At 39.2% G+C, this 27,086-nt stretch overlaps 1 protein-coding gene across 2 annotated transcripts in view; it reads right to left on the reverse strand.

Moving 5' to 3' along the window:
• ADCY1 (adenylate cyclase 1) overlaps nucleotides 1-27,086 on the reverse strand; it is a 163,049-nt gene that overhangs the window by 60,164 nt on the left and 75,799 nt on the right. For both annotated transcript variants that reach the window (XM_035318420.1, XM_035318419.1), the window contains 2 exons: nucleotides 26,576-26,687; nucleotides 14,702-14,829 (listed from right to left, as the gene is read on the reverse strand). In XM_035318420.1, coding sequence (XP_035174311.1) covers nucleotides 14,702-14,829; nucleotides 26,576-26,687 — 240 coding nt within the window. The remainder of the gene's footprint in view (nucleotides 1-14,701; nucleotides 14,830-26,575; nucleotides 26,688-27,086) is intronic.

Raw genomic sequence — 27,086 nt, forward strand, 5'->3', positions numbered from 1 at the left:
CTGCTGGCAGAGAATCACCTCTATGGACTAGCTATCCATAAATTAAACCTAATCTTCAGAGATTTTCATTGTATACCTGGGGAAGGAGGAATTAATTGGTGAAGTCGTTACTAAAAGCATTTTTAATTTTAATGCCACTGTTGAGGAAGGATTCTTTATCTCTCACCCTACCCTGACTTGTGGACATTTAAAAGGAACCTTGAAGCTAATAAACTTACAGAGTACATGCAGAGGAAATGCTATGCATAAATCTTTGCAGCTTTTCCCATTACAGTGGCACCTGTCATTCCACAGTTAAGTTGCACTCCAAAAAGAGATCAAATGGGAAATAAAAAAGCTACCTAATCAGTGTAATATTTAATTTTCTTCGGGATTTCAAATTAAACTTTCCAAAAGGATGATGCTCTGGTTACAATTTTCTCTTGGCTTTCATTAACCAATGTATTTTTTTTAAATATCATCCAGCCACAGTGGATTTGTTGGAGAGGTCTTTAGAAGGACTTTTTAGCTATTCCAGGAATAGCTATTGCATTTTTGTCTTGTTGTACTTTTAAAAATACAATTAATTGAAAGGGCACATAGAATCGTAGAATCATTAAGGTTGGAAAAGAACTCCAAGATCATCTGGTCCAACCAGTACCCTACCACCAATGTCACCCACTAAACCATGTCCCTAAGCACCAAGTCCAACGTTTCCTTAAACACCCCCAGGGATGGTGACTCCACCACCTCCCTGGGCAACCTGTTCCAATGCCTGAGTACTCTTTCTGAGAAGAAATGTCTCCCAGTTTCCAACCTAAACCTCCCCTGTTGCATCTTGAGGCCATCTCTAATCCTGTCAATAGTTATTTGCGAGAAGAGGCTGATCCCCAGCTCCCCAAAACTTCCTTTCAGGTAGTTGTAGAGAACAATAAGGTCTCCCCTGAGCCTCCTCTTCTCCAAACTAAACAACCCCAGTTCCCTCAGCCACTCCTCATAGGACGTGTTCCAGACCCTTCACCAGTTTTGTAGCCCTTCTCTGGATGTATTCCAGCACCTCAATGTCTTTCTTGTGGTGAGGGGCCCAAAAATGAACACAGTACTCAAGGTGTGACCTCACCAGAGCAGGGGGACGATCACCTCCCTGACAAGCCAGGATGCCATTGGCCTTCTTGACCACCTGGGCACAGTGCTGGTTCATGTTCAGGCATGCATCAATCAGCACCCCCAGATCCCTTTCCTCTCCACAGCTTTCCAGCTGCTCTCCCCAGGCCTGTAGCACTGCATGGGACATGCAGCACAGGACAAGATGTGGGGTGAGGAGCACAATATACTTTGCCTCCATGTAAGCAAGGAACTCCGTAGCCATGAAGTGCTGAAGTATGTACCATGTCAGCCACCACTAATGTGAGTAATGTGCAGATCTTTTGTCCCCATAGGGAATTCAGGCCTACCACAGTTTTCAGTCATATTTTATACAACAGCAGAGAAAGGCTTATACACCACTTTCTAAGAAAGTATTTCCTTATCTTATTTCTACCACTGCAAGTCAGGATTCCTTTTTTTTTTTTTTTTTTTTTTTTTTTTTTTCCCAACAAAACAAAAAAAATTTTTTTTTTTTTTTTTTTTTTTTTTTTTTTTCCCCAGTCAAGCCTTAAAAATGACTCCAAAGAGTTCTAAAAGGATTCCACTCTTATAGGGCTTGCTGCATACTTGGCAAAGCACTGAGGAAATGAAAAGAGCTAACAATATAAGCCACCTAATGATAACTTAACCTTTGTATCCTCACTTGTGCATGTGTATTAAACAACTGACTTTATACCAAGACCTGATAGCATGCAAGCCAAAGGATGTTAGGATTATGGTTTGGTCACCTATCTATGTTCTCTTGCATAACTAAATACTTTTATAAATATCTTCACCAGCATATCTGCAAGTCTGTATTTCTCTGTTTGTAAATTAATGTTAAAAAACTTTTCATTTGTAACAGTATATAAAACCTCATGTAAAATGTATGCTTTTCTTTGTCCCTGCTGTCTCAGGAGAAAGGGGAAAAACTCATCTGCTTGTAGAAATTTGAGTATCATAACAAATTAAATGAAAAAAAAAAAAAAAAAGAGCAAAGTAATACAACATGGATGATTGTACTCCTTATTAAAAAATCTGGACTTTATAATGTACCAATGAACCATAAAGCAGAATCTGAGAACATTTAGTTTTGCACAAAAGATTTCCAGAAGTAGTCACTTAGTAAGAAATCTAAATCAAGAACAACTTTTCTTTCTCATTTTTCCAAGAAACCACAATATATTTCAAGGGTGTTTCATCATTAAATTTGAGTCAGGAAAAACAAACAAACAAACAAACAAACAAACAAAAACACTTCATGGACAGTTTGTTAAACTTTTTTAATTTACTTTGAATTTACTGTGTCCCTGTGTCACTTATGAAGTTAATTTTCATGAACATACTCCAGTGAACTATCAAAAATGAGGAATTTAAGTAATGTTTAAAGAAGAGGCTTCAAATATAAAATCAGAATCATAGAATATCTTGAGTTGGAAGGGAGCCACAAAGATTATCAAGTTCAGCTCCTGGCTCCAGACAGGACCACCCCAAAATCAAATCATATGTCTGAAATCATTGTTCAAATGCTTCTTGAACTCCATCAGGCTTGGTGCTGTGACCACTGCCCTGGGGAAGCTGTTACAGTGCCCATCCACCTTCTCAGTGAAGAACCTTTTCCGAACATCCAGCCTGAACCTCCCTTGTCACAGCTCCATGCTGTTCCCTTGGATCTTTTTGCTGGTCACCAGATCATCGCCTGCCCCTCTGCTCCCCTTTATGAGGAAGCTGCAGGCTATCATGAGGTCTACCCTCAGTTTCCTATTCTCTAGGCTGAAAATCCAAGTGACCTCAGCCACTCCACATATGTCTTGCCCTCTAGACCCTTCATCATCAGAAAAGTACCACAATCATATTTCTAAACAGCATCAACTTTTTTTTGTAATAAAATATCACAAGAACACCTAATAATGCATTTTAAATTAATAATGCATTTCTGCAAAAATACCAGTACTTCATAGACAAGCCATGAACTGGCAAACTAAAAGAATTTTAGCAAATATATTATTCATTATAACTTATTTTTCCTAGGTTTGGAAAAAAATTTTCCAAATGTTAATACAAAAGGAAGCTCAGAAAAAAAATGGGGATAAATATATATATATATGTATATATATATATTAAGCTGTAGGCATGTAGAATCTATTCACTTACTTAGAAGATATTCATCTACTCTGACAGCTTACGTCTCCTACTAATCCTTTACATTTTAGTTCTCTACTTAGCTATAAATATTTCATGTGCTGCTACATATGGTCAAAGTCATTTAGATAATCTGCAGAATTGCTCTGTGAAGTAAATACATTTATCCACACCCATGCTGAATTTGAAGCAACAGAGGAAAAAAAATAGAATCTCTGTACCCAATTTCCTTTAAGTTATTTAGATCCTTTCTTAGGTCCAAAAATACCTGCATAGAAATAGATGTTTCTTGGTTAAAGGCATAGACAAGATTGTTGGTTCAGTTATATATGTTTGATTTTTATGTATGCACAGTTCTAAGATAACAGTGCCCTTTAACCACAAGGAATTTTGCATGTCTCCCTAACTATATCTGGGTCATTTCCACTTAAACATAATTTGGAATTGGTTAGTTCTTGGATATTAACGACAAAGAATGTCCTTCTGTGAACTAACTTCAGATTGGGAGAATTTGAACTAATTTTCTAGTTACTGCTGCAGAAGCCATGAGGAGGAGGACACTTGAATGTTCTCATAGAAGGTACAAACCAAAAAAAACAAACAATTGAGCAGATTGATATTACCTTACACACCCGTCTTTGGAAGGCAGACACCTGAAAGCACTGAAATAATATTTCAAATACCAAGAAAAAAGTATTTCAACCCTGAATGGCAGTCAGTTCCTGGCCTGGGTCTGGGCAGCCCACAACCTTTTCTGCAGTTCCTACGCCAACCTGCAGGCAACCCATCAGGATGGACAGACAGAAACGGTGTGGAGCAGACCTGCAGTAAAAGCCTGTGGGACTGCCAAACGCCATCTCAGGAGAAGGAAACAGGGATTTCTATGCCTTCAGGGGAAAATCCAAATGAGTGAGCATCACTGTTGCAGAAGCTTCTCCTTACCCTGCCTGATACCAAGACCTACCACCAGCTCGGAGCTCACAGCCTCATTTTTTTGTTATCTACAGGTTTCTCTGAAGAAAAGAGAAATACAAAGATGGCAGCAGTGACCTTCCCCCTGTCAGGCCCTCAAGGGACACCTTGTGCCTGCGTAGCTGTGGACAGGAGGCAGTACAGGTCCCCAGTGTGCAGTTTGGAGGAGAGGCTCTAGCACTCAAGGGTGGTGGCAGCACAGAAAGAAAGAAAGAAAGAAAGAAAGAAAGAAAGAAAGAAAGAAAGAAAGCACTGGGGATGGCCATGAGCAGTATCATCCCAGATGCAGCACAGAGCTAGCAGCTGTCCTTGTGCCTGTGGGATACCAGGTAGAGGGAGTGGATTCTTGGTAGGACTGTAGGGTTCTTAGGGTTCTTCTCCCCAGGGTCCCTACTCCATGCTCCTGGGCACTGACTAAGGGATTGAATGAGAGAGGAGGAAAAAGAAAAGTAAGCTGAGCCCAAGATGGACTGCCACATGAAGTGATGGATGCTGCTTATTCCCAGTCCCCAATACCTCTCTTGGGGCACCTAATTTGGCTTGGGAGGACATGGAACAGTTGCAGAGGGAATCACAGAATCACAGAATAGTCTAGGTTGGAAGAGACCTCCAAAATCACCGAGTCCAACCTCTGACCTAATGCTAACAAGTCCTCCACTAAACCATATCCCTAAGCTCTACATCTAAATGTCTTTTAAAGACCTCCAGGGATGGTGACTCAACCACTTCCCTGGGCAGCCTATTCCAGCGACTAACAACCCGTTCAGTAAAGAAGTTCTTCCTAATATCCAACCTAAACCTCCCCTGGCACAACTTTAGCCCATTCCCCCTCGTCCTGTCACCAGGCACGTGGGAGAATAGACCAACCGCCACCCCGCTATAGCCTCCTTTCAGGTACCTGTAGAGTGCAATAAGGTCACCCCTGAGCCTCCTCTTCTCCAGGCTAAACAGTCCCAGCTCCCTCAACCGCTCCTCATAAGACTTGTTCTCCAGAGTCATTGGTTGCTGTCATTGGAGGAGTCATTGGAGGCTTCTCCTGTCTCCCCCATGGCCACCCACCAGGAATCTGTCAATTCTGCTAGGCCACAGCCACACTCCAGGACGTATCTGTGCTACTAAGCATGTTCCACACCCTTTCCCTGACTCAGAAACAGTATTGGCTAGAGGTGTGTACTTTCCCAGTATGTTGCTCACTTGGAGTAAGACAACAGAGACCTGGAGCAAGACAGCCTGGGCTGTGAAGGACTGATTGTTCAGGAAACAAGAGGTTTACTTTGACAGAGGTACAAGCTAACAAAAATTTCAGCAATGATGGTGAAGTCATCTCATGATAGACAAACTTTTATCCTCATCTGAAAATTTATGCACCTGTTGCTGATTCTCCCAGAATTCAAGGTGAATGCACTTTTGCCTGTCCAGACTTTCCCAAGCCCAGGACTTCTGAAGAACCAGCAATGTTTACAATAGGTAATATAGCACTTCTCTTCTTCCTCAGACAAAAGAAGACTCCAGGATCACTCCAGCCATTTCACTTGGGCTTTCTTAAAGGGGCTGTTGTTGTACCCTTCCTTCCACAGTTCAGCCAATGACCAAGCTCAGAGGCAGGAGATTGTTCAAGCATCAGCCTCCACAATGCCCAAACAAGCAGCCACAGAATGTGCAGGTGGAAAATAAGCCCAACTTCCATCTGTTAGGCCTTACATGGATGACTGATGGAGTCATCCATATAAGGTGGAGTCATCCATATGTGATACACTCACCTATGTGACACAGAGAAAAGTTGATTTATCTCCTGCTAGACCCCACTGAGGTGCCTGGATTTCAAGAAGTAAGGGTTCATGGATTCTTTCCTTCAGACCTCTTCAGACTCCACATGTAGTAGGAACATTCAATATAGAGGACAAGACAAGTCCTGTTACAAAAAAAAAAAAAAAAAAAAAAAAAAAAAAAAAAAAAAAAGCTCCTCTCCCATAATACATATAGGTTAAACTGAAGTATTCAGGATCAGCTGGTGTCATCTATAAATGTGCTGCCACTGTGCCACGCTACCTGCTAATGTAGACATAGCCACTGATCCAGCCAGTGTTGCAATTTTCTCTGAGTCAGTACTAAAATTGCCTCCCAGTAAGATGTCAAGGTAAGGAGTATTGTGAAAATGTACCATTTATATGACAATATGAATGATTACATGATCCCATTACACTTCTAACAAGTTTATGAATGTTATTCCAAATATTCTGTTCCAGTCTCAAATCTAGTATTTATATCCTGCTCACACATTCCCTCCTCATTTCCAATTAGAAACATTATTGTTCACTTCTTGCCCTGCGGATTTACTAAGCACATTTAAACAACTCACAGATTCTATATGCTAAGAGTTTATAGTTGTTAATTGAGCCAAAGGATTATTTAATATAATTTATATCATTTGATGAAGAGCTTCATAAGGAAGGGCAAACTGCTATTTAAAATGTATAAAATTTCCCTGCCTCACACTATCTTAAATCAGAAATCTAGTCATTATATGGGGAAGAGGGGGAAGAGCATGGTTAGCTGAGCAAAACTTATCCACACAGCAAATAGCTAGTAAACATCTATTGAGAAAGTAAAATAATGGAGCAAATAGATTGGAACATTCAGTTGTAGCAAACAGTTTAGATAAGGTGAAGAGCATACTTGGCCCAACTGGCTTCAAAACTGAGGTGAGGACAGTATCTTCCACATTAGACATGCTAATGAACATGGCCATTTAAATGATATTCCTAAGAAAATCTGAGAGTCCAAACTTAAAAGCAACACTGGTCATATGCAACACTTAACCCCCACTTAAATATTGCTGTGATGGCTTAAGTGACTCTGAAGTAGAACAGCTAGCTTGTACTGGGGCACTGACACAATACACATTGACAACACAAGTTCGTTTGGAGTAGTATGAGAATATAACACTATCTGCTTTGTTTCCTTGTTTGTTTGGTTTAAGAAAAAAGGGATCCTTCCATCATGATTCTAGTCTGACTTTAACTGTGCCCTTGAAAAAACTACTTTGTAGAAGGCAGATGAAACTGTGACAATTTAAAGTTTGTTGTTGTTGTTTTATATTCTGTGAAAAAATATAATTTTATTTGAAACTCTCAATCTAAATGTAAGTGAGGCAACATTCTCTGATGATACTTGTATGCAGCACCATGTTCTAGGACACCTAAATAAGAGCTTTGCAGAGCACTAAGAGAACAGAAAGTATCAATTTACATGAACTCAACATTCAACTCAGTGAAATCACAGACCTCAAAAAAAAAAATAAAATAAATAATAAAAAAAAAAAACACTAGAAATTTCTATTCCTTGATTTCCTGGAAAAAGGAAATGGTGGTGGTATATATCTCTGGGATAGGCAATTTCGACAGATCCATCTTTATTAGATGGTATTATCATGCTTTTATATATTTATTTATCCTAGGTAACATGATAAAGCTGTCACAAAGCATAATGTCTTCAAAACATGTTTACAATGCCAGGGCCTGATTTCTACAGTAAAGTTAATAGACATTTAGAACAGTACCAGCTGGCATCCAGCTCTGACACTGGATAACAGGAGTTTAAAAACAAAAATGACTGCCTCTCATGGGACTGATAAGCTGCTACACCTAGTAGTCATACCATTAAAAAATAAAATGTTCCATTCCAACTTTACCATCGTAAGTTCTACACTTCTCCTTTTCATTTGCTCATCATATTTTCAAACAAATTAGCCTGGGTAATCCATATTCTGGTTTTGATCTTTAGGAAGGACTGAAGACATTTTCCTAATCTTCAGAAGAACCTATTTTCCTGCTTTGGAACTATTTGTGCACTTTGGTTATTCCCGTGCTTCTGTCACCAAGAGAACTGGACTCGGAAACCAACAATATTTGGGCAAGTGGAGATGCTGCTCCACTTGAAGTAAAAGAAAAAAAATAATACTGCCATCAAGAGCAAGAGTTCATGAAATGAATCATTTTCCTGTTTTCCCTCATAAGCACAACTGGCACATTCATTTAACTGAGAAAAGAAATATGCACTGAGCCTGGATCATTACTAACATTAATTCCTAAAAAAAAAAAAAAAAAAAAAAAAAGAGAGAATTCATTCTGCATATATACAAAGGAAAAGTATAGCCTTGCCTCTTCTCCATCATGCCCTCTCTCCCCATGATCTGGTTACTGACTACACACTCTGAAGTCTTCCAAAATTATAAATCCTGTTAAAAATGAAATGTTGAAATTGTCATTTAATTATATTCTACTACAGTTTCTGACTAGATGTTTCTAGATAACGTACTGCTTAGAATCTGCCCATCTGCTTAGAATCATAGAATCACTAAGGCTAAAAGGGGTCTCTAGAAATCATGTGGATGAACCTCCCATCTCTAAGCAGGTTCATATACAGCAGGTTGCCTAGAACTGTGCCCAGATACGTTTTAAATATCTCCAAGGATGCAGACTTCACCGCCTCCCTCTGCAAACTCTCCTGTATTTGAACACCTCCATGGCAAAAGGTTTTTTTCTTATGTTTAAATGGGAATTCTTGTATTTCAGTTTTTGCCCATTTTCTTTTGTCCTATCACTAGACACCACTGAGAAAAGTTTGGTTTAATCCTTTTTGCACCCTCCCATCAGGTATTTGTATACACTGGTAAGATCTCCCTAAGTCTTTTCTTCTCCAGGATGAACAGTCCCAGAACATTCTACCTTTTTAAATTCAATTCCATTTTCAAATTTATGTTGTTGTGACAGCAGCCAATAAATAATAACATACAAAGGGAACATAATTGATTTCTAATATTGGTCAAATTGAGAATTCAAAAAAGAAAAGTTAAGACAGTTATGTCATTGTTATTATTTGTATACATGAAAGATAGCATAACTAATGAAATAATGATTAATACTGGGCTTAAAAGAGAGGAGAGCAATAGGTATTGCTTTCCAGGGATTAAAAAAAAAAAAAAGAAAAAAAAAAAAAAGACTTTTGAAAATGTGTAAAAGGCTTGTATATTGAACTATGTGTCTTCTAAAGCCCAATGCTTCCTTATAAACATAGTATGGAAGAACTCACACATAAATAACTTTTGGATCTACTTTATGTTTCAGGATTTTTCCTTTGAGCGCTATGTTGTTAAGTACTCCCTTCCAGTGTGTTTGTAGGGAAGAAAAGTACCATACAGTGATTCTTTTAGGATTTTGTGTTATCACAGATGATCATATATTATCAGAGATTACAAAGTCTTTTGTCAGTTTTACAACTTTTACAAAGATAACAGGAAGTATTTAAGTATTCATGTTTTGAACCAGAGGGAGAATATGGACTCATTTACCCAACCCTTAACCCTGTGAGAGATTTTATAAATTAATATTATAATAAATCACATGGACTGGACTAGAAATGAGAATCAGCCTTCATGTGTTTTACATACTTCTCTCCTATTTTTAATTCTTTAAAGTCTTCTGCAAAGAAATATCAGTGAATACAGGTTCACATAAAAAGTTCAGGTTGGTATGAAAGAACAGTATATGTGGTAATGCCCATGGTTCCCCTAAGTCATTAGCAGGGTTTGAAGAACCAGCCATTACTTCCATTGAGACAAACCAACTCTCTTGAGAAGAGCATACAGTGAACTCAGTAAGTGGATCATAATACGCTCTTCTACAAAATCAAGCCTTTGCACAAATAAGCATGATCTAAATTTGGAAAAACAATTGCATCATGTGTTCACCTGTATATATGCGCATATACATCCTCACATACAAATGGCTGACATGAAAAGTATGAAGTGGTCAAAGATTTATTAGAAATAATAAAGAAGGTAGAATGTTCCAAATGCCAGGCATGGACATTTGTGAGAAAATTTCTTTTAAGTGTCTTCCTGATTGATCAAATCCCTCAACTTGTTATTCCAATTCCCTGAGGAATACTGAATATTCAATAAACAATACTTATGCTTATTGAATAAATTGGGTAAGGAGCTGAAAATTTAATCTCTGAGTTGAAGAGAAAATATTTCTGTTACCACAAACAGGTAAAAATGTCTTTAAAATCCTGCTTTAAAAATCTGCTTAAAAATTATAAATATTTGGAGAAGTCCCTGGGAAAGAGACTGATGGGAAGAATTAATCATGTGATTTGTTTGTCAAATTGGCTTTAGAATATGATTCTGTGACATCACATGAACATACATAAGGTAAAGACTGGAAGACAGACTGAAATAAAGAAACATACAGCAGCTAGCAGCATTGTATGGACTTAGCAGATTTTTTGTTCAATACAGCACTGAAGTATAACTGAGGAGTAACTGGAATTATAAAACATAATTTGAATTCAAAAGGCTTATGTTTGTTTGCTATACAGATATATATATTCTGTATTTAATAGTTAACTATTTTTAAATTGAGATTACACTGTGGTCTATTATTCACCTTTGCAGAGAAGGTAGGTCTTCTTTTTGTGCAACACAAAAACTTGGGGATTAAGTGAGGGGAAGCAGAACCTTGAATCAACTCAATTTCCAGCAGCCCAGCTAACACCAGAGAAAAGGAATAACTGACTACTGGAAACAATGACCAAACACTTTTCATTACAGAAAAGGTGCAGGCTCTGATGCGACATACTTTTACAGTGCCCATCACACATTATATACTGGAACAGAAATCTCATCCCAGATGCACTGAGCGTTATTTATTTAAGATATAGAGTTAATACAGGTGTGCACTCCATCCTATAGCTTCTCTATAAAACACAAGTACATGCACGCACATAGACACAGAATAAGGCAATAGTGAAGAAATCTCAGTCCCTTTATCCCTTCCATCCTGTGTAATGAAATAGATCTCCAGCTCTTGCTAAAAGCTCATTCACAGTTCTCTCACATTCACAGTTTTCTTCTTGGTAAAACCACAATCCATGCAGACCTCTCAAACATAAAAAAAATATTTCTTATCAGCAAAGTAAATTTCACATTAAATTTCTGAAAAGTAGACTAAATTGAAGGTTTAAACATGACATATGGAAATGAGAAATCTGAAAGCTATCATTTTGGGAACACAAACAGACACAACAGGCATAAATCAAGACTGGTTTTAAGTTTGCATACTGGTGGATGAAATGAGCAGTTTAAAAACAATAATTCAGATTTCTTTCTTTGTGGAAAATAACAACTGGGATATTTCATGATTTCCCATGATCTTTCCATCTTCTAATAAGTACACGTACGTGCCTCTACATACTTGTGCACTTTTTTGTCACAGTGATTAAATGGAGTGGAAAATTGTTGTCTAGAATTACCCTTCCTAAAAATCAGTATATCTGATTTTTATACCTGTGACCTGAATGCAACAGTACCAATTGTTAGGGGGGAAGACATGGTGGGGGAAGGGGATGCACCTTTTGAGTGAAGAAAGCATGCCTGAGAACACTATCACTCTAAGTAATGGCAGGGAAATACTTTCAAACTGTACCAATGCAATCAGGAAGAGCTCTTGAAATGCAATACGACCGATTGCCTGACTGAAAAGCCTCTACACCAATGCACACAGCATGGGAAACAAGCAAGAAGAATTAGAAACCATGGTGCAATGAGACAAATATGGCCTGATTGCTATCATGGAAATGTGGTGGGATGGATCACATGACTGGAATGTCGGAATAGGGGGCTATAAACTCTTCAGAAGGGATAGACAGGGAAGGAAGGGAGGTGGTATTGCCCTCTACATTAAGGAAGGAATTGATTGCGATGAGTTGCCGTTGAGAAACAGCCATGGACAGGTTGAGAGCTTATGGGTCAGAGTTAAAAACCACAACAATAAATGATGTCTTGTGGTTGGGGTCTAATACAGGCTGCCTGAGCAATGGAAGCCTGTGGGTGAGGCATTCTTGCTTCAACGACAAGAAGTGTCACCTTCACACTCTCTCATCCTGATGGGGGACTTCAACCACCTGGATGTCTGTTGGGAAAACTACACAGCAATCCATTGCTGTAAGCAATTCATAAGATTCCTAGAGTGCATTGAAGATAACTTCCTGGTCCAGGTATTAGATAAACCAACAAGAGGAGAAGCATTACTTGACCTAGTGCTCACCAGCATGGAAGAGCTCATTAAAGAGGTCAAGATTGGAGGTAGTCTGGGTTGCAGTAACCATGTCCTGGTTGAGTTTGTAATCTCAAGGAATATGGGCCTCGCAAAAAGAAAAGTCAGGACCCTGAACTTCTGAAGAGCAAACTTCAAGTTATTTAAAGACCTAGTAGCTGAGATCCTCTGGAACACTATTCTCAGGGACAAAGGAGGGGAGCAGAGTTGGAGACACTAAGGATGTTTTCCTTAGAGCACAAGAACTCTCCATACCCCTGCATAAAAAAAGCAGGCAGGGAGGGCAGACCACCAGGGTGGCTGAGCTGTTCAAACTGAAGTGCAAGAAGGAAATGCACGGGTAGTGGAAGGAGGGACACTTAGCCTGGGAGGTGTACAGGGATGTGGTCCAGATGTGCAGGGATGGGATAAAGAAAGCCAAAACACAGAAGGAACTGAGCTTGGCAAGGGATGCTAAAGAATAACAGGAAGGAATGCTATAGGTACATTGCTCAGAAAAGAAAGGCCAAGGAGAAGCCCCCCCCTCTGATGGATGAGAGGAGTGAACTGTTCATGACAGACATGGAGAAGGCTGAGGTACTCAACAACATTTTTGCCTCAGTCTTCACTGATAGTCAGGCTTCCCAAGTCTTTCATTTCCCTGAACCTGTAGATGGAGGCTGGGGGAGAAAAGTCCCACCCACTGGAAGCAAAGATCAGGTTCAAGACCACCTGATGAAAATAAACATGTACAAGTCTATGGGACCTGATGACATGCACCCCAGGGTCCTGAAGGAATTGGCTGATGTAGTTGCCAAGCCTCTCTCCATCACATCTGAAAAGGTCTGGCAGTCAGGTGAAGTCTCTGGTGACTGGGAAAAGGGAAACATTATTCCCCTTTTTAAAAAGGGTAGAAAGGAAGGCACAGGGAACTACAGACCTGTGAGCCTCACCTCTGTGCCTGGAAAGACCATGGAACCAATCCTCCTGGAAGCAATGTTGAGGCACATGCAAGACAAGGACTTGATCCAAGACAATCAGCATGGCTTCACCAAGGGCAAATCATGCCTGACCAACCTGGTAGCTTTCTATGATGGAGTGACTGCATCATTTGACAAAGGAAGACTGATCCATGTCATCTACCTGGACTTCTGCAAGGCCTTTAACACAGTCCCACATGACATCCTGATCTCCAAATGGGAGAGAGGTGGATTTGGTGAGTGGACCATTCAGTGGATAAGGAATTCGCTTGAAAGTCGCACCCAGCGAGTGGTGATCGATAGATTTATGTCCACGTGGAGGCCAGTGACAAGTGGTGTACCTCAGGGGTCTGTCCTCAGACCAGTACTGTTTAATATCTTCATCAATGACAAGTGGGATCAAGTGCACCCTCAGCAAGTCTGCAGATGTCACCAAGCTGAGTGGTGCAGTCAATACACCAGAAGGAAGGGACATCATCCAAAGGGACCTGGACAAGCTTGAGAAGTGGGCTTATGTGAAACTAATGAGGTTAAATAAGTCCAAGTGCAGGGTGCTGCACCTGGGTTGGGGCAATCCTGGACATGAGTACAGACTGGGAGAAGAACTCGTTGAGATCAGCCTGGCAGAGAAGGACTTGGGGGTTTTGATGGGTGAAAAGCTTGACATGAGCCGACAGTGTGTGCTTGCAGCCCAGAAGGCACACTGCATCCTGAGCTGCATCACAAGAGGCATGGCCAGCAGGTTGAGGGAGGTGATTGTCTCCCTCTGTTCTGCCCTTGTGAGGCCACTTGGAGTACTGTGTCCAGGTCTGGAATCCCGAGCACAAGAAGGATGTGGAGCTGTTAGAGTGGGTCCAGAGGAGGGACACAAAGATGATCAAGAGGCTTGAGCACCTTTCCTATGAAGATAGGCTGAGAGAGCTGGAGCTGTTCAGCCTACAGAAGAGAAGGCTCTGGGGTGACCTCATCACAGTACTTAAAGGGGTCTCATAAAAAGGATGGAGAAGGACTCTTTACTCAGGTAAATAACAATAGAAAAAGGGGGTAAAAGTTACAAACTATAAGAGGGGAGATTTAGATTAGAGGTTAGAAGGAGATTCACTCAGAGGGTGGTGAGGCACTGGAACAGGTTGCCCATGAGGCTGTGGATGTCCCATGCCTGGAGGTGTTCGAGACCAGGTTGGATGAGGCCCTGGGCAACCTGATCTAGTGGGTGACATCCCTGCCTGTGGCAGGGGGGTTGGAACTAGACGATCCTTGAGGTCCCTTCCAACTCAGGCTATGATTCTATGATTCTGTGATTGTATGAATGGTAGCAGGCACTGTTCCTCCAAAAATACCTCTTATGAATGTCATGCAGAAGCTGATGCAGCACTCCTGTCCAGGTATAGCACATGCAATACTTACGTGATGGTGTCAATCATGTCCAGTCCCATTTCAACACAGCAATGGGCATGATCCGTTTTGGGCTGGGTCAATCCTGATACACAGTAATAACAGTCACCTAGGATTTTTATTCTTCTGCAGTGGTTTTCCTTTAATAAAAACAGAATTGGAAAAGTTTTAGTGTTTATATAAACATTATAATATTTAAAGGAGAAAATATTCTCCAACAATATGCAGTCAATCAGGGAAACATTTTGTGTTCATGTGAAATAATTTACAGTTCATGAAATCTGGGTTCTCTGTACAGAACAGCTGACATATGCACATTTATTTATTTATTTATAAATATATACATTTAGTGGTCAGCCCCGCAATGCTTAACACACATAGGATAACACTGTTTAACATTATAGTTCTGGACAAAAATTATTCTCTTGCCCTCATGTTAGGTCAATATGAATTCAAGATCTGCAAGGACACTTCATTCTGTATGAATCCAAATGAAAGGACTAAAATCAAAGAGCTACTGAATGTTAGGAAAAAATGTATTTTGAGAAGCTTTTGTTCAAATCTGGTTCCAGTGACTAGGAAAGGCAATGCATTTATTTGTAAAGGTACGCACATCTGTGCATTACCAATGCATAAATCACAACGTAAAATATAGCACTCTCAGCATAAACATGATGTACCCGTACATCAAAAGACACAGTCACTTTTCATTGCCATTGAATTTATCTACTGCTTGCATACAGTTCAAGTTCTACAACTATAGAAATCTGGCTAAGCCTCTTCCATTTTGAAAAAACAATGATAGGATATGATAATTACTACATCACTCTGAGCAGACAGTTCATTCCGAAACCGAGAAAGCATAACAAAATGCCTTTTAACAAAGCCATGACTTTAACTAATAAAGTATGAAGAAACATGAAGAGATGATGGTACCTTCCAGCTGGACTATGGCAACTTCTAACCATTTAGGATATGGCCCAAAAAATAGTAAATAATCTGACTAAAGAAATCTAACTTACACTTTTGTCTTTAGTGACAAAAGGCTTGGGGGGTGGGGTGGGGGGTGGTTATTATAAACTGGAAAAAATGGCCTATTTATACTGGTTTAGATTTTCAAATGGCACATATATGCATTCAATCTTCTGCCTACAAGAATCGTAGCCTTCCTGATTTGACCACAGCCTCCTTTTCATTACCCATATTCCATCTCAGAAGTGATGGTTATACCTATGGTGATCCTGTCCTGTCTAACATGTCATATATAGTATTCAGGGCTTATTATTACACTCTTCCAGCTGCTGTCATTCCCAAGCCTGTATATGTTTCTGAATATTGAGCAAGTTTTATAAATTAAGATTTACCTCAGTTCAGGCATAGAAGAAGGCATGTTAACACCTCGGAAAAATTGGTTTACCTAGTTCTTATTATGTGAATATTGATTTAGCAGTAAATTCATATCTTCGATCAAAGAAGCAAGTCATGTTTTGGGGTATGCCTAACTAGTAGAAAAAACTTTTCTAAGAGAGGCTACTTAAAATGGCTTCTGCTATACAGCACAATTTAAAATATACTGTTATTTATCATTGTTCATATATATTTTAATGAATATGAGCATAATTATTCTGTAAGAATTGTCACTGGGGCCTTAAAGTATCCTTGTACCCTCTAGCCACAAAATGTCTCATGAATTTTACTTGAAGTTTTAATAGGATATTTTGAGATCCCTGGCTAACTGGTATTATAAAAGTAAAAGAATTATTGATACAAAGTAATATGCAAACCTCAAAATCCATCCTGACACAAAAGACACCTTCCAACTCAAGGTTTTTGGACAGAAACCACTAAGTTTTTTAATAGAAACCACTCATTTTAAGTAGAAACCACTAAATTATACTGCCAAAATAAGCCATTTTTTAAAAAGTGTGGGCAAATCTTGAAAGAGTAGAGGGTACTCAATACTTCAGGCTTAGACTGTCTTTCCAAAATAAATGCAGTTTTGGCCCACAGCTTACAGTTCTCCATAAAGCTCTTTTCATCTTCAAATTTGGTATGTGTGGTCTGTGGACAGTCAATGACTATTTGACCCAACCAAAAGATATTCAGAAAAGACATTTCAGCAATCTGGGGTGGATAATATGTATGTGTTAATTGATCAGTGTTCGCTCTGCTTCAGTGTCTATGTCCAAAATGGCCCGTTTCAAATTACTTGTTTTTCTTAGAGAGTTTACTGTGCTATAGACCAGTACTTCAGCTTTTATAGTGGGATACACGAAATTACTCTATCAGACTGGCACAGCACAGTCTAGCAGACTGGTAGATAGTTTGAGAAAGAAAAAGACAGCACAGAGCTTGACCCATTTCCACTTTCCCATGTCAGTTCATTACTCATGCAAATGAAAAATAAAAGAAAATAAAACTACAGCATTTTCTAGAGACGTATTAATTTTGATGGAAGAAATGGCTAAATCACCTGGTGTTTTTGAAAACACCACTCTTCCTTATCAGATGTTATCTCCACTTTTCTTATTTATAATCATCAATTAGTATACAGTAATATCTAGCAAAATCACTTGTTTTCTTTTTCTCTCTATATTAGACAAAATTCCAGGAAGGAGATGCAGCGCAGCTTTACAGAGCAATCTTTATAAGCATTGATATGCAAATTAACAAAACAAGCTCTTTTCCTCTGTTTTGTTTCCTCAGCACCTTCCAAAAAAAGCCCTTGACTCAACAATATTTTTCACATTTGCAACAGTGACAAATTCCAGTGTGATAGGTATAAATTCTAGTTCCGGATAATACAAGCAATGTCTGTTAGAAACTGCTGATAATTTGCTTTTATGAACATGACAAAAAGCACCAGAGATTACTAGCACAGCTTGCCCACCTGTTGTTCCTTACCAAGGTATTCCTGAGCAGATCTGCAGAATTCCCCCTGACATAACAGACATTCACAGTGTTTGTCAGAGTGAAGTAGAAGCCCAGCATGGAAGGCAAAGGATCCTTCGAAGTTGCTAAGAGCTTTCTTTACACTTTTAGACAAGTACTGACATACAACAGTTTATTCTATCTGTCTATTACAAAGAAGAGGATTTTGTTGTTGTTTTAGGTGTGTGGTTTTGTTTGTTTGTTTTAAATATGTTTTGCAGAAAGAGTGATGTCACCATTTGTATCAGGTAGCCAAAAGGCATCAAATTTTCAGTTCATATTAATCAACATGGTATCACGTGTTTCAGGGGAACTGCATTAATTTACACCAGCTGTCCCTCTAATCCTCAGGGGCCCAAGCCTAATTCAATGACACAGGCCAAATGCATCACAGTTACAGTCCTTCCTTAGTGAATACAGTATGAAATTACTATTGGGGGAGGAGGGCAAAACAACAAAAAAAAGGCACCTCTAAAACTCCCCAAAGATGTAAAGTGGCAATAAATTGCATTTAGTATTTATCTCTCTTCACAATCCTAGAACTTCATTCTGCTTCCAAAGAGATCAATGAAACATACAGAAATTTGAGTAAGAACAAGACAGAAGTAACCACTGTTAGCACTGTAACTTATTTTCAGTGTATTTATACGTACAGCATATTTAAAATTTATAGCACTCTAGGCCAAAGTGCTGTTAATCTCAATAGAAACTTGGCTTAGGAAGCTTTGAATCGCTCTAGAAATTAACATAAATTTATATATATTACAGATGTGTATAAAGACACTAGAGAGACTTGCAGAAAGATTAGTATTTTCTACAGCATCCTCAAAAGCTGGAATCAAGTCTCTATTCAATTTTATTTTACTTTTTTATTAGATTGGAACAGAAGTAGGAAAAAAAAACTATATGTCAGTTAACATGCTGCACATGTATATCATGGAGTATAAATATAGGCATTCGTACATATGTGCATGTATACATTCACAGACACACAGATTAAAAATTTACCTATACTATCCCAAACATATGCACAACATATGCAATAATGCAAATTAGAATATTGATCTTGCTAACTCTTAATATACTAATAAATGTGGTTCAACCTGAAAGTCCAACTGGGCAAGATGCAAGTTTTGAGTCCTCTCTTTCAAGGCATTTGAGCCTAGCCTGGCAGAAGATATCTGGGTATTGATACCTGCTCCTTTCATTGATAGTCCACTCCTTCCTTTGCACAGAGGCATAGTAAATGACTTACTTTCCAAGTGCCTTTGGAAGAGCATGTACAGTGTTATGCTGTTAAAGAAATGGCCACCCTCCTTCAGGAACTTTGAAGAAAAGGCAGTTAATTGGATAGGGTAAGTCAGAAGGCTTCAGGGTGCAACTGAACAATATCATACCAAGTTATTAATTTCAGTTAATGGTGAGAATGAGACATTCTTTGTAAAACATTAGTTTCTCTTTCTGGTATTTACACTTTCCTACCATATTTCATTCCCTGATAATATTAAACAAAACATAAAAGATCTTGTCCTCCCTCCCAGCTCAGGAACTCTGTTCTGTGTACCAAAGGGCATTAGAAAAAAACAAGGCCCAAAACATTCCATGGGAAGGACAACCCAGTGAAAATCTCTTACAGTGCAGCAGTATTCACAAAAGATGCAGGTAGTTAAATTCATAAAATGACGAAGAAATAGTTTTAGATTCAAATGTGAAACAGTCCTCAGAACCCTTCTTTGAGCCCCCTTTGAAAGGGCACTCTTTCTATCGAGAAAAATAAAAAAAATAAAATGCAAGCCTACTTCATCTAATTCCTTATAGCTAAAGACATGAAAATCCTGCAGTTTACTCATGTTTTCATTAACAGTAAACAGTAATGTCACTTATCTTTTTTTGTTGTTGTTTTTTTACTTTTTGTTTTTCTTCAGTAAAACGGAAAGATTTACCAACATGCTTTCTCTGTGTAGTATTCAAATCTATTTTAATAACTGTGTTGGATGTGAGCCACCCTATGGGAGAGAGAATTGAATCCGTCTTATCAGATAAAGTTTGTAGTCACATCCTAAGTGTAGTGAAGTGACATGAAAATTACCACCAGCTCCATTACACTTCAGTGTGCTAATAGTGGTAATTCATTTTTGAAAACTGTTCCACCAATTAGAAAATTTCACTGAATCCAAGGGGATGAAGCACCTCTCCTATGAAGACAGGCTGAGAGAGCTGGAGCTGTTCAGCCTACAGAAGAGAAGGCTCTGGGGTGACCTCATCACAGTACTTAAAGGGGTCTCATAAAAAGGATGGAGAAGGACTCTTTACTCAGGTAAATAACAATAGAAAAAAGGGGTAAAAGTTACAAACTATAAGAGGGGAGATTTAGATTAGAGGTTAGAAGGAGATTCACTCAGAGGGTGGTGAGGCACTGGAACAGGTTGCCCATGAGGCTGTGGATGTCCCATCCCTGGAGGTGTTCGAGACCAGGTTGGATGAGGCCCTGGGCAACCTGATCTAGTGGGTGACATCCCTGCCTGTGGCAGGGGGGTTGGAACTAGACGATCCTTGAGGTCCCTTCCAACTTAGGCCATTCTATGAATCTATGAATCCTCTCAATTACTGCATGCATATTTTAATATTTCTTTCAACTACATTTGATCTGTGGGTTTAAAATTTCATAGATTAATTCTGATAAACTTTTAATGGAATAATGCTTGCAAATATACAGTAACTTTGCCAACCTGTAGCTAAAAGTGACAAGTTCTCACACATCTATTTGTCTCAGCATAAAACAAAAAAAGAAAAAAAAAATGAGAATGAGCTAACTTAATTGGCAACACTCCGTCATGTTTGATTTGGCAGCATAATGGGGACATATTCAGAGCAATAACAGTGAGTATAGGCTTAACAAGAAGAGCTTCTACAGAGTGACAAAACAGTAGGAAAAGAAAAATCTGGTTTCAGTATTGGAAGCACCATAGCAAGTGGTTGCTAGGTTCTGATTGAGGAAAACTGGCCATCTCCAGATAAGCATATGTAAGCTTGTAATTTAATAATGCATTTGTGAAGTCAAGAAACTTTATCTGCCATCACAGGAGCCATACCAATATTTATGTAAAATATGTAGAACTATTCAAGATAACAATAAAAATGAAGATATTTTGCTTTAAGTGCATTCTCTCAGTTTTATGGGCAATTGTTGACCTGCAATAACCTACATCTCTCGGCCCACCTCATACATGAATTTCCATTCTTACTGTAAAGCCCCTCCCTACTTAGAATGGAAACTAATTTAACAATACTTATATTGCTTCAGTCTTTGAGAGTGAGAACCCATTTAACAGTCATGTATGTTAATTTGCATACTTGGAAATGAAAAAGGATCTTAACAGGAATATTTTACACAACCATTCTGACAGATATGATCACTTGTCTCCTGCTTAGCTTTCATTAAGAATCCTGTAAGATGTTGTTTTCTAATCAACATCCAAGGAGAAACAAGTCTAAAACAAATGTACAACAACAACAACAACAACAACAAAAAATTGAAAAAATAAGCTCTAAATTTCAGGAAAATTATATTTTTTTCTGGTTTCTTCTACCAAAATAGAGAGGATTAAAAAAGCTGTCACTTTTGTGCACCAACCAAAACATGAAGTTCAGTCATGCTCTAAACAAAAAATCATGGAAAATATTCAAGACCTAATCACTGGAAATGTCCATTTCCCTTGGCCTGCAAGAATTACTGAAAAATGATTGCATGAAAAGAACTAGCAAGATAGTATATTCACCTGGCTATAAAGAAAGTAGTTTCCAGAGAAAAATTTCAAGGAGATAAAAAGTCAGTTTTGAGATGAGCAAAGCTGACTGCTGTGAGGATAGTGCTGCTGGCCTCCAGTACAGGAGACACAGCCCCTCTAGTCACAAAAGACTCCATATAGGAGTGTGTGTATGCAGGGTACATTAGACAAGTAAACTGTGCACCTGGGTTATCAACCAAACTGCCCTTTTAATAATGAAATTAAATTGGCATTTCTGGATTGCAATTAAGCATCACATTTGGGTGACACCTGTTGAACTCCAGAAATACCTTTCTCTATGCTGGCTGCAGGAGTTTCATTACAAATGCCCACACTGCAGGCATCTGGAACTGATCAGAAAAATCCATTATGGTCCAATGCAAAGAAGCAAATCTCAGATTTGTGGAATACGAGCTCAGGAAGAAATTGATAATTCATAACAAGAATACAAATCATGACAAGAGATATGACATAGAACTGACATAGGAAGCACAGTACTCTCTAGCCTAAGAAGTACTATGAAGGAGGTCAGAGGAGGTACCTCTTCTGTAGTACCTGCCCATTTGTATGTTCCTACTAAGTGTGTGATGTTAGCTTCCTCCCTGGAAAATTGTCCTACAGACACTTACTTCAGCTTAACACCATACACATAATTAATCCCAGATCCTATATAGTCAAAGGCATATTCATTAACACAACTTCAGTCTAGGGAAGCTTCCTTAGGTATCTCAAGGAGACCTCTCCAAATGGTAGTTAAAAGCAGGATTCAAGCTTACAAGCACAATCTGCCTGAGTGGGCTTCTGTCTCTGCATTGACTTTTAAAGGAACTTTGGCAGATAAATCTCCTTAAACTTATCCTTTGCAAATATCCCCCCCTAGTGCACACTTACCAATTTCCACAAACAAGGTCACATCCTGTATGTTCATACCTATGTTTTGCAACACTAACTTTCCCATCTAAACCAGCCCACAAAATTTTATATGTTTTTATTTGTTTAAAATATAACATAGTTATATAAATTAAAAACATTCTATAGATTCAGTAGAATCAACTTTTTAAAGTAATTTAGAATCAACTTTTTAAAGTGATTGTTTCTAGGACTAGCTGGCTCTAAAGCACAGGGAAGGATTGACAGTTCTTGACACAGTTCCAAAAAAAAACACACAATCTGATCAAAAAAAGTAACTTACTGGCCCTTTGCTTAAGGCTCAGCAGCAACTTCCTTAAGTTCATCTTTGAAGGTGAACAGGCACAACAACACTGAAATCTGGAAAGTAAAGATCCTTAGAAGCGAAGAAGGTAATCAGGAAAATATAGTAAATTAAAATTGAAAGAAATAGATTTAGCCTATAAATATTGGCAAAGTCTGATGGCATACATAACCGCAAAAGCAAAGAACAAGGAAAACTTTGCTGTGTCCATCTGGCTAACAGATGAGATGCCATAAGTGGCAAGAACAACTAAATCTTTCATTCCAAATATTAATATCCTGAAAGGGACTAAAATTAATCTATCCTTATCTCTTTGTAAAAGGAAATTCTTAGAAGTCTGAGGTGCAGTAAGACAGAAGTTGAAAGGGAAGTTACTGAAGAATCTCCATCCTTTACTGGACGCAGGGGGGAACATGACTACTGATGAGAAGGAAAAAGCTGAGGTTCTTAATGTCTACTTTTTTCAGACCACTTATCCTCAGAGTACTCAGCCTCCCAACCTGGAAGTCTGGGACGAGGAGCAGAAGAAACCCCTCACAGTTCAGGTGGAAACAGTTAGAGACCTGCTACTCCACCTGAACTGTGTGATTGCTGAGTCACTTTCCATCATCTCTCAGTGGTCATGGTCAACCAGAGAGGTCACATGTGACCGGAGAATTGCCAAAGTTATGCTCATCTATAAGAACAGTCATAAGGAGGATCTGGGGAACTACAGGCCTCTAAGCCTGGCCTTGGTGCCAGGAAAGATGATGGAAAAAGACATCTTGAATGCACAACATGTGCAGGACAACAAGTGGGATCAGGCCCAGCCAGCATGGGTTCATGAAAGGCAAGTCCTGCCTGACCAACCTCATCTCCTTCTCTGACCAGGTAACCACCTTGCAGTGACCAGATAACCCACCTTGTGGATGAGGGAAAGGGTGTTGATGTAGTCTGCTTAGACTTTAGCAAGGCCTTTGACATGGTCTCCCATAGTATTCTCCTGGAGAAGATGGAAGCCCATGGCTTGGACCAGTACACTCTTAGCTGGGTTAAAAACTGGCTGGATGACCGGGCCCAGAGAGTGGTGGTGAATAGAGTGAAATCCAGCTGGTGACTAGTCACCGGTAGCGTTCTCCAGAGGTCGGTGTTGGGGCCCATCCTCTTTCATATCTTTATTGATGACTCGGATGAGGGAATTGAGCGCACCCTCAGTAAGTTTGCAGACACCAAGCTGGGGGCAAATGTGTCGATCTGCCGGAGGGTAGGAAGGCCCTGCAAAGGGACCTGGACAGGTTGGATCAGTGGGCAGAGGCCAATGGGATGAGGTTCAATATGGCTAAGTGCTTGGTCCTGCACTTTGGCCACAACAACCCCATGCAGTACTACAGGCTTGGGGCAGAGTGGCTGGAAAACTGTGCAGAGGAAAAGGATCTGAATGTGTTGGTTAACACTTGCTTGAATGTGTGCCAGCAGTGTGCCCAGGTGGCCAAAAAGGCTTATATCAAGAATAGCATAGCCAGCAGGACCAGGGAGGTGATCATCCTCTTGTCTTCTGCTCTGGTGAGGCCACACCTCGAGTACTGTGTTCAGTTTTGGGCCCCTCACCACAAGAAAGACATCGAGACCCGAGCATGTCCAGAGAAGGGCTACGAAGCTGCTGAAATACCTGGAACACTAGGCCTGTGAGAAGCAGCCAAGGGAACTGGGGTTGTTTAGTCTGGAGAAGAGGAGGCTCAGGGGAGGCCTTATTGCTCTCTTCAACTACCTGAAAGCATATATGCTTCTTTATCACACAGGATGCCAAAGAAATGCTTCCTCTTTACTAATAAGATGACTTATGATTAAAATACTTAGAATAAAGCTGAAATGTATCTTGTGTCTTGTATCACAAGGTACAAGAGATACAAGCTGTGAGCTTGACAATAGCCTTGCAGGGGCATGTGTAACTCTAAGGGGAAAGCCTCTGCTGGAGCAGATTCCAAGCTGGAGCTGCAGCCTGTGAAGAAGAGCCCACACAGAAGCAGGTGACCTGGCAGGAGCTGCTGCCCATGGGGGACCCATGCTGGAGCAGTTTGCTCCTGACGGATGGACCCCTTAATCACAACACCATGCAGCACAGTATGAACTAGGACATATAAATAACAATTCTTCCCCACATAGCTGAAATAATATAAATTTATTTTCAAATTTGGAAAGATAACGTATGCAGGCTGAACAGAAAAGCAAAGTTTTTTTAGCTCCTCTGCTGTCTCTGATCAGCTTCTTCCCCACAAAACAACTGACCACACACCATGAGCCAGTATCTGCTTGTTATCCTTGCTTCAGGTGTCACTAACACCTCCAGTTGTCTGTACCTGGCCAGAACTAAAGGAGCAAGAATGGTACGGTAGCCATTTCCCTTGCTTCAGTGTCGTAACCCATCACAGGCATGGGCGTTTTTATGTGCACGTTTGTTACGTCACAATACTGATTACACTGTCTTGTGTTTCATGGCTAGGATGACTCTACAAATGACAGCAGTGTAAATTTTTAAAGAGCTTATTAGATGTCTTGTTGACATATAGAGGAGAAATTCAGTAATGAAATGGAAGTGGGGAGAGCAGCTATTTAAACAGCTATTTAAGACATTTAAGCTCCTGACAATAGGCAGCTACATGGAAGTCCCTTTTATTTCAAATATATATGTCTCTGAAGTACTCTGGGCAGGAAACCTGTGCTCCCCATGAGGCATTGCCAAATGGGTATGTTACAAATTCATACACCTCCCCTCCCCCCCAATAAAAATCCACATTCATTGCTTCTCTACTCAATCTTCTGTTAATCTTCTGTTTTTCTTGTAAAAAGGACACACTTTTCTTGAGGGGAAAACAAACAAACAAACAAAAAACATTAGTTCCTTTCTGATCTGACTTGAACAGAGTGCAAATCAGGACATAGCACTTGATCAAAAGATAACCCACTTAACTATGGGAGACAATAGGTCTTCCTCAACCCCAGCAGAAAGCATCTTTCTCCTTGGTGTCCCTGAGAGCCTTTTATCAAGACAGAGCCACAGATTGCCCATGGACTTCAGATCTCTGATGTAAAAGACTATATTGAGAAAAAGTGAGTTTGGACTTAGATGCTATTTATGTTGGGGACTTGAATAAATATGTTCTTCTAGGCTGCTACATACAGTGGAGAAGCATCACTTATGTAGAGGTGATACTTCTCAACAACGATGGCTCTGAGGACAAGGTTAGCAAACAAGAGATTTGATGAAGTTTTGCTTTGTTCATGGAGAAAACACATTTTTAGCATATAGCTAAGTGTAATTTGAACCCAGCTGTGTGAACTTTTTCAAGAATGTCCATGGCTCTCATTTCTTGTCAAATGCTTGTAGTACTATTAGACTGCTAGGAGGTACAGTCAAGGAACATTTCTCTCAAATTCTTTTTTCTTGGGGAATCTGCATAAAATTAAGTCCAATGACCAAATAATAAGTATTGGTAATGATATAAATCTCATTATGCCTACAACAACCTCTGAAAAGCTACCATCATTTCTGTCACGAGTGTTGTCTGTGAATTTGATTCTCTAGCTTCATCACAGAAAGTTTTATGTTGTACCTCAAAAAAATTCGTATTTTCCATTAACTGTTTTTTTGTTTGTTTATTTGTTTTTCCATGCAGGATAGACACTTAAATACTGAAATTTCCTCCTCGTTCTGTGTAAGCATGAACAATGAAGAACACCTATGGCCTCCAAAGAAGCACAAGAAAAATATATTTAAATAAAGCAATTTTAATTCCTTTCCTAAACCATTAGTATAGGCTATTTTCTCTCCAGGATATTAATTTTAAAATGTAAGCTTTAGAAACTCATAACACACAGGGTTAAACCCATCTATTACAGATTTCTAACATATTTAACTAATGTATCGTTATTCAGAGAGGAATTTCAAGTACATTGAAAGAAGAATGTTGTACTTACTGTAGCTAACTCATCAAATTTGCCAAAGAGCTCATTCAACAGCTTCACCAGCTCTTGGGCAGTACACTGTGATGCCAAACTAGTGAACCCCACAATGTCTGCAAACAAAATGCTGTAAAAAAGGAAGAAGAGACAGAGATATATCAGTATACATTCTCATTTTCCTCTCTTATAGCATGATAGGGACCCAAAGCACAGACTCAAGCAAACTGTGAAATGCTATCAAAAATGCTACTTAGAATAAAGCCAGCAACGATCTGAAGCAGAGAACTAAACACAGGTTGGTACTGATAATTGTGTGTGAACAGCTAACAGAGCTACCATTACATTCTTGGCATGTACAATTACATCAAAAGCTTAACTTTTTAATCATTGAGCACTGACAGTACATTCATGCATCATTTTTCAGTTAAGAGGAAGGTTGTTTTACATACAACTACTTTAATAAGTCATGGGTTTCTTGATAATCTTTTAAACATTTAAAAGATTATTTATTAATCCTTCTCAATCG

The sequence above is a fragment of the Oxyura jamaicensis genome, chromosome 2, assembly GCF_011077185.1.
Source record: "Oxyura jamaicensis isolate SHBP4307 breed ruddy duck chromosome 2, BPBGC_Ojam_1.0, whole genome shotgun sequence".
NCBI classification, from domain to species: Eukaryota; Metazoa; Chordata; class Aves; order Anseriformes; family Anatidae; genus Oxyura; species Oxyura jamaicensis.